Source organism: Amphibalanus amphitrite, unplaced genomic scaffold (assembly GCF_019059575.1).
Source record: "Amphibalanus amphitrite isolate SeventyFive unplaced genomic scaffold, NRLGWU_Aamphi_draft 000307F_arrow, whole genome shotgun sequence".
In the NCBI taxonomy this organism is placed as follows: Eukaryota; Metazoa; Arthropoda; class Thecostraca; order Balanomorpha; family Balanidae; genus Amphibalanus; species Amphibalanus amphitrite.
The window spans coordinates 541773-555432 of NW_024881802.1; the positions used below are offsets into that span (position 1 = coordinate 541773).

General features: G+C 48.4%; 1 protein-coding gene across 5 annotated transcripts in view; it reads left to right on the forward strand.

Annotated features, from left to right (window-relative positions):
• The window catches only part of LOC122388069 (serine/arginine repetitive matrix protein 2-like), a 119858-nt gene that overhangs the window by 92236 nt on the left and 13962 nt on the right, over nt 1–13660 (forward strand). For all 5 annotated transcript variants that reach the window (XR_006257727.1, XM_043378848.1, XM_043378850.1 and 2 more), the window contains one exon: nt 13088–13267. Coding sequence is in view for 4 of the 5 variants with exons in the window: in XM_043378848.1 (XP_043234783.1) it covers nt 13088–13267 (180 nt within the window). In the remaining variant the exon portion in view is untranslated. The remainder of the gene's footprint in view (nt 1–13087; nt 13268–13660) is intronic.

A 13660-nucleotide genomic window follows, 5' to 3' on the forward strand; every position in this document is an offset into this window, starting at 1 on the left:
TACGACCCAACTGGTCTCGATTTTTCCGACTTTTGGGCCAATGACCTGGCTTGAAAGGTCAACCAATGACCTAGGACCTTAAAATTGGGTATCATCGGCTTCCTCTTGTCACGGGAAACACGCTCGTTTTTTCGCGAAGCTCTAGCTCCATCAGGGGTGAGACGGCAAGGGGGGTCCAACGGACTTTCCCCGCCCTTATACGTTTGCGGCTGTCAAAACACCAATACTGGCGAGGGAAGTGTGTCACCGCTAGACTAGTTATTTGACCATATACTATTAGGTATTTATCTATATTTATTTATTTACGATCTCAAGCCTCCACGTGGTAGGTTTTAAAGCTTACGTCATTGCACAGTATGTCTTAAAAGTACCGCGCAAAGTAACAGTGGATCCATCAAGCCTGACCGAGGAAGGACTGCTAGTCACCGAAACAATGGATATCCTCGTCCATTCCCCAGGTCAATTGGTTCGGTGACTTTCAAATTATAGCAGGCCCTTCCTCGGTCAGGGTTGATGGATCCACCGTCACTTTGCGCGGTACTTTTAACCCTCGCCCTGGCAGGGCATTTTTCATAACACGGCCTGGCAGGGCGGGGGGGGGGGGGTCGATGCGACCCCCCTCGCGATTGGCTCCTATGGCACCTAGAAACACCAAATTTGGTAGGTAGGTGGGCCCCCTAGATTTCTCACCCCTGTGCAAATTTGGCTGCTCTAGGTCAATATTTAGGGAGTTTTTGGGGGATATAAATGTAAAAATTTCGCTAAAATAGGTCAAATGTTTTTCGCTTATAACTTTTGATCATAGATAGAGCAAAAAGAAAAGCAGACTGTACATAGGTACATTGGAGTGTTATGCATACATACATAGGTACAAACCATGGTCACAAGTTCATCGGTGCAAAACTCACAGCCTATATAACGCACTATGCCATATACTATTTTAAAGACCTTATCTTTCAACCATTCAACAAAATAATGCATAAAGCACTGGTATGCTGCATTCCAGCGTGATTGAGCTTTTCCAAGGCATTTCAAAACGGGGTGTTTTATCCAGAATTGGAGGATCAAAAGCATGCGAAAGCATGTAGTATTACGGGTATGGTAAGACGCTATACTTTGGTTGTCACCTGATTATGAGTTTCGTTTGCATAGAAAATGCATTTAACCCTCGCCGGCCGATGGGGGGACGGCGGGTGCCGCCCCCCCCCCGCCCTAGGGTTTTTTCCGCGATAGCTCCTAACACACTGGCGATAGAAAGCTGAAACTTGGCATACCTAACCTTTGATTCAAGCCGGACCTTTTGACACCAACGGCATTTTCGAGTCAGGTCAGGTCACTGACCTATGACGTTATAAGTGAACCTCTGCACGGTCTTCAGATGTCGCAACTTCACAACGCCCTCCCAGAGGAAACTCACAGGGAAATGAAACTTGCAGGATCAAGTATCCATAACGAGTCTCACAACTTGTATATCTCGGATTTTTCCGAAAGGTCATATGAGGTCAGGTCATTTTCGTGACCTCACCATTAAAAGTCAATGGGGAAAAATGAAAACTGCTATTCTGGCGCCGGGAACGATCTCCAACTATCTCAAGCACACAGAATCGTGATTTGATGTACTCCTTGCAAGGTTACATGCGTCACTTTTGCAATGTTGACCTTGCGTGACGTCATTTACAACGTCATCAAGGTCATTTTAGTTTTTCGTCAATCACTCCCGATCAAATTGAGCTAGCGAGCCAGGAAAGCTACCAATGAACTCAGGAAGACCTGCCGAATCGAATGATATGCGACATGACCTCTTTCGACCAACTTCGTGACCTGGGGGCGCTAATTTTACACCTATCCTTAAAATTTCATGACCCTGACCCTAATGGCCTTTGACCTGTGACCTACTACTTTCGAGACCATGTTTGGCCGGAATCGCGATTCAGCGCATGTCGGCTCGCATCAGCCGCGTGTTTGCAGTCTTTTCGTGGTTTCAAGCGTTCAAACATGGGATATGATGTTGCTCCCATGCATTAGGGTGGGTGTCAAGATCACCGGGAGGTCAGGTCAGGTCATTGACCTTTGATGACCTCGGTTTTCTTTTTTGGAGTTTTACATGTCTCTAGGCTAGTTTTTGGATCTGAATTCGAATTTAGCAACCATTTGAACATTTACGAAGTAATTTTGGTGCATTCGTAACATGTTACGAAGCTGTCAGAGGCGGTTGCCACCTACTACGAATACCCGGCAAAACCCTTACTGGTTGACCTGACCTGACCTGACCTGACCCGACCTGGCCTAAATGCATGAAGACATTATCTATGATCATTATTAACCCTCGCCCGCACATGGGGGGGGGGTTGCCACCCCCCCCCCCCAGGTAGTCTTTCTGCTCTGCACTCAACATTTTTAGAGCTAGAGAGCTGATTTTTGGTATAGCTGCTCGTCTATCCTTTCTTGATGTCCACTGAAAGTTTCAAGTTTCTGTGATTTTTGGTTTCGGAGATATGACCTTGTTTGTCAGGTCATGTCATGACCCAAATGGCCAATTCTCAACATCTTGCGTTTGCCATGGGCCTTGTGAGCTTTTGACACCTTGATTTCGGCCTTTTTTGCCAGTCTTACCTCCCACCTATCATGGAACATGTTGTTCGACGATGTACAGGGGTCAAGGTCAGGGTCAAGGTCAACCTAGGTCATCTAAGATAATTGCGTTTTAGGCAAGCTGAATTTACTTTTTGTGAAGTTTTTTGCCTGCATTTTTGGTAAAAGCTTCTCAGATCATGATTTCATGTAATATGGACACAAAAACAATCGGTGCACACATCAGTATACACACAGACACACACAGACATACAAACACATATAACTGACCTTGACCTAACTTGACCTGAAATGACCTCAACAGCAAAAATCTGGTCGGGTAGTGTGACAAAGAGGTTCTAGCTGGCTTGGCACCAGAAAACGGCATCGTCATCGGTATATGATAAGCAGCGCACTTGATATCCAACGGTGACCCAAAACAGCAACATTTTTTAGTTTGACCTGACCTGGAAGGTCAATGACTGACCTGAGAAGGTAAAATCGGGTATCATTGGATTTGTCTCTTCCCAAAGAATCTTTTTGGTCTTTACCGCTAAGCTCTATCTCCAACAGGAACGAAACGGCGCGGGGGGTGGCAATTCAATTCAATTCATGTATTTAGCAACTTTCCACTTTACAGTGGCTGTTTAAAAGTCACACGTCTTGTGAATAAAAAGGTGGGACATAAAACGAGATAATATAAAAGATGACATGAAAAAAAAACACACACACACACACAACATCACCACCACTAGGGTCAGAGGTCAATCGGCCAACCAGACACATCCGTATCATCGCCTCACATCATAGGGGAAGTTGGGGGAACGCCGAATACTTTTTTTTCTGACGCCCGTAGCACGCAAGGTAGACAACTTAAGCTATTCTTGTTGGCGTCATTCGAGAGGCCAGTCTTTTGCCTTTCAAACATACCAGGCGCATTTGATGAATTCGCATACCGTTAAGCGCACTAACTAAAAATATCAAAGAAGTGACTTTTTCGGCGTTGCCCCGGACTGCGGGGAAAGCCGAAAATGGGAGAAATGATCTACGGGGAATGCCGACATTGATGTTTTGCCACTTTATCTCAAACTTTATCCAGAATTTATCAAAGCTGACACGCGTTTTAAGAGCTTGAGGACGCTTGGTGCACACTGGAAGTTATAATTGTGTGATATAATAAGAAAATGCCAGGTAAATAATTCCTTATAGGTAACAGGCCGTTGTGTCGGTTGAAAGTGTAATTTGTGTGACTAAAAATTCGCGTTGCTATTCTACAGCAGTAAAGTCCACGTAGCGTGCTTTAACGTGCGTAATTGCACGTTTTCGGCATTACCCCAGCCAGCCATACTTTCATTTGCAGACCCATAACTTTTCAACGTGCCGTATAAATTTCAAATAGGCAGCACACTTATGCAAAGACATGCTGAAGATTACTTGACCGAATTGGCCAGACAAACGGTAGCATAATGAGTAAGAAATGCAGCTTCAAAGGCGCATGTAGTACAAGGAACGCGTACCTTGAAAACGCTTTTGGCGCCCTCACAGCCGAAGTATTCCGAATGACGACTCGTAACAAACATGCGATAATTGTAGTCACTTAAGCTTCAGAGCATCACTGACAGGTGGCATCCATGTCTTACGGTTTTCGAAATATCTCGAATTTCGGCTTTGCCCCAACTCCGGCATTGCCCCAACTTCCCCTATCATCGTCTAGAAGAAAATCTTTAAGACGGCGCTTGAACTGATAGATATGCTGGGCATTACGTACATCGGGTGGGAGGTGGTTGTACAAATCAGCTGCTCTAAAACTAAATCGGCGGACTCCTGAGGTGCTTACAGCATGTGAGCGCCTTAGCTGGTGAGATTGTCTCGTATCATAGCCATGGTCAGCAGTAGTCAGCATCGCGGCTATATCACCTGGCTGACCCGTGAACATGACTCTCTTCAGCAGGCAGAGAGTGTGATAGCAGACCAGTTGATCAGCCCTAAGCCAACAAAGGTCCTTTACGACATCAGATATGTGATCGTACTTCCTCCTTCCGCTCACAATCCGCGCACAAAAATTGATCAACTTTTGCACTCGGTGGAGCTGCGTTACACCGCAAGTGCCATACAGTGCGATGCAATATCTGATAGAGGAGAGCACAAGTGCACTGACGATACGAACCAACGTCTCTTTGGGAAGTACATGTTTGGCATGAGACAGGGCGATCAGTATACCTGTTGACCTCGCTACAAGCTGATCGACGTGCGGTTCGAAGGTAAGGTGTCTATCCATCACCACGCCAAGGTTCTTTACTGTGGGACTCTCAGTAATGACAGCTGAGCCGGGAGGCACATGGCAACCACCATGTGCGTGGTGGTTGCCACCGAAAAAAGAAACCTATAGCAGCCATATAGCAGCCCCATGTGCGTTCTAGGATGGGAAAATGGCATGTGCGGGCGAGGGTTAACATGATATTCGTGATCATCACCCCGAAAAAAGAAACCTATAGCAGCCACCTTTACGACGTTCTAACATGTCCCGCTTTTCCCGACTTTTGGCCTTTGACCTGACCTGGAAGGTTAGCCGATGACCAAGGACCTTAAAATTGGGTATCATCGGCTTTCTCTCGTCACGGGCAGCACGCTCGTTTTTTTCTGCGGAGGTCTAGCTTGATAAGGGGCGAAACGGCAAGGGGGGCAACAGACTCCTGCCCCCTATACGTTCGTGGCTGGAAAAACACCAATACGGGCGAGGGTTAAGAGTGTGTCCTTTAATAACCCGCGCCCTGATGGGGGGCCATTTTGGCCCCCACCCTGTGGTTTTTCTTAAATAGTGAGAAAATGGCGGCACGCAGCGCAGCCAAATTTTGGGTACCTTACCGGGCATCAATTCGACACCTTCACACAAAATTTCAAGTCACAGGTCACCTCAGGTCAGGAGTTATTGAGGTCAAACTGAGGTCATGTTCGAGTAAAAATGAGCAAAAAACATGACATCTTGAAACGCTCACCAATTCTACAGTTAATAAGCAATTTTAAAGTTCTTTATGTGGTTGTGTAGAGAAAAGACGGCGCTACAAAACTGCTATCTCGGAATTTCAAAATTTTGGAATTTTGACCCCCAAAAATAAAAAAATGATTTTTTTTTAGAAAAACTCAAAAAATTTCCAAAAATTTTTCGAATTTCGAAAAAAACCGGAATATATGTGATAGTCCCTGCGCTCTTCGATATACATACCAAATTTAAGATCGATACCTCTTTTTTTGGCCAAGTTATAGCGAAAAAACTGTTAAAAATTGATGACGTCAAATTTTTGAACTCAATTTTTAGCAATTCTAGACCTTCTAGCGCAAAAAAGAGACCACCATTGAACTCCCCGTGACGAGCTGCATCGAATCGGTACCCATTTTATGCAAAAATATCAACTTTGAAATTTGACCTAATTTGACCTGACCTTGATCTGACCTTGACTTGACCTTGACCAAAACGTGACCTAAGCTGGCCCTAAAGTCTGCCTGATCCACATAATCGCATTTGTCATGTAAAATGGACCATGAAACATGTATCACACGACACTTTCATATTGTGACCCCCAGTGACCTGACCTCTGTGACCTGACCTGGTATCAGTGACCTCAAATAGCAAAATATGTGTTTGAAGAACATTTCCCCATCGATGATTGTCAATGAAATGCATTTTACTCGATTTTACAACGCATTTATTGAAATGCCTGTAAACGGTGAAAATTCGACCTTTGACCTGACCTGTGACGTCATCGGTTTGTACGAGGTCAATGAAATTAGGTCACAAGGTAGTTCCCCGTTGGGGCTATCCAACGCCGTTTACCGCTTGTCGCTATGTTGCGTGGTTCTCGAGATCTTAGGGGGGCCAAAATGCCCCCCCCCCCATCAGAACGCGTTGCTAGGCAGACCCCATCAGGGCGCGGGTTAACACAAAAGCTATTGTGTATTTGTGTTATTGTGTATTATTGGGTTTCTGAACCTGTTGATGGTATGCAATAAAAACAAAATAAATACAAGTGTAGAAGGTAACGGATGTGGGAATGGTAGGTCGTTACAGGTCTCGCGGGTTTTAGCGGTAGGTTTTGCACCTAGAAAATTTAGTGTACTTCAGGCTATATCTTCGTCGTCTTAAGCTTTTAAGTGTTGAAGATGCGATCGACTTGTTGGGTAACAAGCCGGCCACGATCGTGTAAAATTACTTCATTGTAGATCGATTAGTTTCTGAGATATAACCGGAAATGTAAAAGTGCCAAACCTACCGCTTAATCTCGCGAGACCTGTACAAATAAAGGCTTGCATAGTATTGACGGTATTGACGATATTTCGGAAAGTTTGGGCCCCCATCTTGTTTGGGCCCTTTTTCTGAAAACCTGCCCCCGCAAGGCGAAATCCGTGGCGCCGTCCCTGGTGCTGGGGGGGGGGGGGGGGTCCTGGTCGGCCTGTCCATTCGGACGGGCTAAGCCCCGGCGACTCTAGGCCCTAGGGTGTCTGCCCAGACAAATGTCTCCCCCTAATTCCTATCATTCTTCCGGCTCTGAAATGGTCTTGTCAGACCGAAAGGGCCTAACCCAACAAAACAAAAACAAGCAAGCAGCGTGCGCCAGTCGCAGCTGGGCTGGCTGTGCAGCGCCGGCTCTCGATGACACGTCTATGGCCGAGTGGGAATGGGCGTGAATTGGTGCGTGTGCCTGTACTATAGCATAAGTGACCAATCTGAGCTGTTTCTACTTTGATATATTGAGCCTGACTCTGGAATAGCCACACTTGAGTGGAACGGATCTAATTGGGACGTGAACTGAATAAATGTATGACTATGACTAAGCAAGTATGAGTAAGCACACAAAATGCAACATAAATCGGTTTCTTGGTTGGTGATATCACGAAAACGTGTTGGCAATAGTCTAATTATGTTACAAAAATGCGTGATAAAATTACTCAAATTAATTTGAAAATTTATAGATGGCGTCAGGGTACCGAAGTTGGCAGGTGAAATCGATCTCCCTTTCTTTTCCGGGGTCCACCTATGATCCACCTGGCACCTCTTGTTCACTTGTGAACCTACAAAAAATGTTCATTTCAATCGCTATTGCATTTGTTATTTTACACACTTAACGTCATGATCTGAGTAGAAAATATTCGCTGTGTGTAATTACTTTCCAATACCTTCCAACATTCACTGGACGCGCCTAGATATTTTTTAATGTATAGCTTGCAAGTGTTCCAGAACTTAACTGAATTGAGTCACTCCAGGACAATCTAACTATTACCAAGCCGCTCATCAAATGCTACGTTGCATATCAATATCACACCCCTTTTTTGGACGCCTAGATCGTGCTATTATAACCCTCGCCCTGGCAGGGCATTTTTCGTAATGCGGCCTGGGGGGGGGGGGGTGATCCGACCTCCTGGCATTTCGAAACTAAACGTCGTAGCGCTTCCCAACAAAGACAAGTCGATTGCTCTTTACGAGTATTCGCGACTGGTGATACCTATATTTTTATCCTAGGTCAATATTTGACACCGTTTTGGCTAGTCAACGATCAATTTACGGGGAAAAGCTAAAATTTTCCAAGCTATTTAGCCAATAATGGCAAATCCATGAAAGATATCAACATGAAACTTTCACGACCGTGTTTCCCAATGAATTAGCAACAAAATGATGCATAGCTCACTGCAGTTCAGTCAATACTGGCGTGACATAGTCCCCGGGAACACGAGAGTCACACCCGCCGCTGGCGAGGACGGTCCTAATTGACCTGAGGTGACCTTGTACAGATCGAGGAACAATTTTGAAAGCATTTAGATGAAGATTGAACCACAGATTCGGATTCAGGACCTCAAGAAACCCCACTAAACACAGACATGCGAGGTCAATGACCTTTGTTGACCTTAGAAATGTCAATATACAATGTAATGTTTCATGTCCTGTCAAAATCTGACATAAGTCACACAGAATAATTTCGTTCTTGTCGATGGGATCGCGTCCAGTTACGCCAGATGTACGATTTTGTCAAAAAGAGTCGGAGGTTTTACCTATTGTGAGGTTATAGCTCGGTGACCTGACATGACCCGAAAATATTTTTTACCGAAAGATTGAGCTGAAAGTTAGCAAGTAGGTAGGCACCCACTAAGCCATGCATATCCATGTGCCAGATTTGGGGTGCTGTTGCACGTGCGCACGTGCAGGGGTCGATTCCAGATCTCGAAGACGGCTGGACCGATTGCGCTCAAATTTGGTACACGGTTAGGGAGCAGTTGGTAGGGTGCCGTGCAAAAGTCAGTTGGGACCCAGTTGGCACGTGCGCACATGCAGGGTGCCGCTTCCAGATCTCGAGAACGGCTGGGCCGATTGCGCTCAAATTTGGCACATCACTAGGGACCGGTTAGTAGGTCTTGGGGTGCAGTGCACAAGTTATTTGGTGGTACCCCCTCGCAATTTCGCACGTGCAAGGCCCACCCTCCCGCTCACTTCGTTGGTCGCCCCAAAAGGCGTTTTACTGGTGTGCACGATTACTTTATAAAAATGCTGAAGTGTTGCAAGTGATTGACAAATATTGTCCAAAGCATGCTGCCTTTGTCCAACCAAATTCCGATTTGGGCATAGGACAAAATCGGAATTCTGAAGGTTCAAAATCCAATTGGCACCACTCTAACAGATGTGGTAAGGTTGTGATAGGTTTTACCGAACGGAGATATAGACGATCTGCACAACTGACGAGAGAAGCCAACCTCTGTCAACTGGCTGGTGTGCAGCAAGCAGATATTGATATTCTGCAACGGTTATTTTTGTTGTTGTTTTAATCTTTCTTCAATAAGGTACCTATGTTAGAGCTGTTGTGCCTATTTGTTTATACACCAAACAACATCGGTGATAGCCAGATAACTATTTCATGGCGTGCAAAGAAAGACTGTTCAAGTTACCCAACGGTCGGGTTATTTGAATACACCGTCACTTGACGGAGAAGCAAGGCTTTACTTCACATTTTTCAAAAAATATGTTCAACTTGAAACTTGATGCACTCTATGGCAATGACTCTTGTGAAGTTGTTCTTAGGAAAATAAAAATTTATTTCATTGGCTTCCACTCGCCAAACCCGCTTTTCCTATAGCTTAATCAAGGGATGAATCACTGGGTGGTTCTTTCGACCCCTCCTCACCCTCCTGCAATTGAAGTTAGCCGTTGGCAAAGACACTAATTCGTGCAGGGGCTCATTTTCACTTGTCCTTTTAATGTAATCGGTGACTTAAGCCGCCGGCCAAATGAACAAAAATCCATACAAACCCAGGTGATGCCACAGGCCCACGGCCCTCATCCTTGTCAGCGTCCACTCCCTCGGCGGCTTGTCAGCGTCCACTCCCTCGGCGGCGGCGGCGGCGGCCCGCCGTGCCGTGCACCGCGGCATGTTACCTCTCGCCGCGTCAGGGGCCGCGGGGCGGGACGCTACCCCCCGCTGCGACAGGCGACCCCTGGGCCTGGGCACCGCCGCGGCGGGCGACGGACGACAATAGCGCAAACAAAGGATGGGGCCGCCAGTCAGCCGGCGTAGTGAATGGGTAAATCCTTACTCGATAACACAGCAGGGACTGCTCCACGAACACGGGCAGGCCGTACGGCAGTAGACATTCGATGGAATAGGCGATTCGGGCGTAGGTCAGCCGGGCGTAGGTCACCCGGGCGTAGACATTCGATGGAGTAGGCGATTCGGGCGTAGGTCAGCCGGGCGTAGGTCACCCGGGCGTAGACATTCGATGGAGTAGGCGATTCGGGCGTAGGTCAGCCGGGCGTAGGTCACCCGGGCGTAGACATTCGATGGAGTAGGCGATTCGGGCGTAGGTCAGCCGGGCGTAGGTCAGCCGGGCGTAGACATTCGATGGAGTAGGCGATTCGGGCGTAGGTTAGCCGGGCGTAGGTCAGCCGGGCGTAGACATTCGATGGAGTAGGCTATTCGGGCGTAGGTCAGCCGGGCGTAGGTCAGCCGGGCGTAGACATTCGATGGAGTAGGCGATTCGGGCGTAGGTCAGCCGGGCGTAGGTCACCCGGGCGTAGACATTCGATGGAATAGGCGATTCGGGCGTAGGTCACCCGGGCTGATCCCGCTCAGTCCTGGAAGTGGCTCATCGGAGCGAGCGAGCGGCAATGTCGTGCTGCCGGCGGCTGGACTGTTGGTGTGGACAATTCGCAAGGCGGTGGTCTTTCTAGGCTCTTTCCCCACATACACAGGTATTTGCGAGATTTAATAATGGTGAGCGACAGCCAGTCTGATCGCGTGGATAAGCAGGCTTCGTTTTGGTGAAGAGGCTACACAAACTAGTGACGGCATTGCCGTTCCTTTACCAGGGGTAGCTTGCCGCTCTGTATCTGAACAAGTTGGCTGCTCATCTCCGGCATTCGATGGACTATTAAATTCCTCTCTGGACGAGCCGTGATCCTCTGTTTATCTCAGTTTGTATCTCCGGCCGTTTCCCGGCCCCGGTCGATGTGTTCGCTGGGGATGGCTGATACACACGGGGGGTGGAGCGGGTTGGTTACCGCCGGAGGTCGAACTAACGGCTGAAATAATCACTGCAGGACTGGGGCTGAGCTGGTGCTGTGCCGGCAAACACAGGGCTGGACTAATGTGATGGTGCTGGGCTGTTGCTGGTGATTGTGTTGGAAGCTAGAACTGGAACTGAAATGGTGCTAGGCGGGTGTCTTTGGCAGGTGTTGACCTAACACTGTTCTGAATTGCTCTGGCGCATCTGGAGAATCCTCGGGGGTCGTGCAGGTGGTAGCTTATGCAATGCATATTCATTTCGTAATCCTTGGTTCAAGCGAAAAGTTATGCGCCAACACTCCATTCACTGTTTGTAATCCCATCGTCCTATTTGATATGCAATGAAAGAATAAGGGCAGTGGTTGATAATGAATTATTAAATGCCGTGTTTCATATTTGATTGATTAATTTAATATTAACATGCAAATTAAGAAAGTGGAGAGACATTTAATAACGAATAAATTAAACCCGCCTCTGAGCTTGGGTTCGTAGCTGAGCAAGAATTCTCCGCAGGGGCAATCTCGGCTACCATCCCGGGAGATTATTGCGTCACTAACTCTTCCCGGCAGACCACTGGGTCCACCGGGCCCAGACTGGTCCACTGATGGTGGGTGGTCTCGGGGTCCGGCGACTGCCGCGGTCCGGACCGGCGTGGTCCCGCGGCGGTCAGTCCACTGCGCGCCGGTCCAGCTGGGACCGTTCCCCGTCGCGGCGCTCAGAGGATAGTCTCCGCCGCCAGTCTGCCGCTGCCCCTCGGCAGAATCTGCCGATCGATGGGCGCTCATAAGCGCTGCCGCGCTACCGGCGAGATTTCGGCCGCCACAAACCGTCTCAGCCGACGCCGGACGGCCGTGTTTATACTGGCCGCCGTGATTGCATTTCAATTCGCCATCAACGGTGACATCTAAATCCCCTCACCTTCCTTTGATGCTCTCCATCCACCAGAGCCCACTGGGTAAATGTGGGTTCAAAGTGAGTGGTCTGAGCGACGCTGAGGGAATTCCCCAGCTTTTTAGCGATTTGCTATTCTCAGTGATGTACAAGTACAAAAGGAAGTTCCTTAACAATGTAAAGGAAAGGTATTAGTTTGGCTCTTGTTAATATGACCATACTGTAACGATTACCTTGATAAAACCATTGCTGTCTCCCAATAGGTATTACGGAAATACTTACCACTTGAAAACTTCCTAGCTGACAACTGCTGATTAAATGTGATATGGATCTGATCTTTAGAACTATTTACAGAAGAAGTATTTGCTATTTAGAACTATCTAGAACCGGAGGGCTGCTCTGACGTGACTCAGTCGCCGCTGAGGGCTGTAACGTCTTACCCGAGCTTTTGATTCTACCCTCACCTGCCTCCCAATTCCACCGTCCGCCATCCACTGCAGCCCGTATGTCATTTGTCCACTCTGGGGACACCTGACGGCGTCTACTGTCCACTGTCCGCCATCCAATGCAGCCCGGATGTCATTTGTCCACTCTGGACACCAGACGGCGTCTACTGTCCACTGTCGGGTGTCCACTCCTCCTCTTCTCAGCACCATATAAACCGTCAGCCGTGTGGACTCCTTTCTTTCGGTAGCGCCCTGCTTCCAGCAGTGTCGCTCTGGTGTTGAGCGACCCTCAGTTACGTCTTTGTGCTGCTCAGTGTTGTCTGGTGCCCCGGTGGTTCTTCATTGCTTCTGGTGACCCTGCTCTGCTTCTCAGTGGCTCTACACTGCTCCCAGTAGTCCTCACTGCTCCTAGTGACCTATAGCTCTGCTCCTGCTGACACTGGGGTACGATCAGTGGCCCCCAATGCTGCTCCTCCTGACCCCGCTGTATGTACCTGCAGGTGGCCAGCAGTGACCCCACTTCCAGCAGTGACCCTGCACTGCTGCTCCCACTAACCCCGCGCTGCTCGCTGTGCCGCCGGGTGGCCAGCACGGGCTCACTGCTGACTGACCCCGGGTCACCCTCTGTACCGCCAGGTGGCCAGCACGGGCTCTGTGCTGCCGGTGCCGGCCGACTGGAGCTGCCGCCGTCAGGGCTGGCTGTGGCGCCGCAGCGGCCCGGCCGGTGTCGCCCCATCCGGTACCGCCGCCGACTGGAGGCGGCGCTGGGCCGTCCTGCAGCCGGACGCCCTGCTGTTCCTGTACAAACGAGCCGAGGTGAGGGGACGTCGCGCGGGATCCACTGGGGGATTGCGCTACCCAATTTACTTACTCATCGTGGTTTGCTTGATCCTGTTTGTCTTGTTATGGCGATTCTCCATCCATTGCCAAAGGCTACTACATAGGCTCTACCAACCGCGGCTCTGGACTGCTGTTGCCGGAAGTTGATGACTACTAGAGCTCCTTGTGGAATCCGATACACATGCTCCACTCAAGGACACAACCAAGGCCATAGAAACTACGACACAACACGAAATGAATGCTGTTCAGCCACCTTAACATCTGAATTATGTGGCAACTTTGGAGTAATCACGCGCTGAAACTTCTGGATGAGCTAGGATGATAGTTTCCAAGATTGCTATATTGAATGTATATTGCAGAATGCAGTTG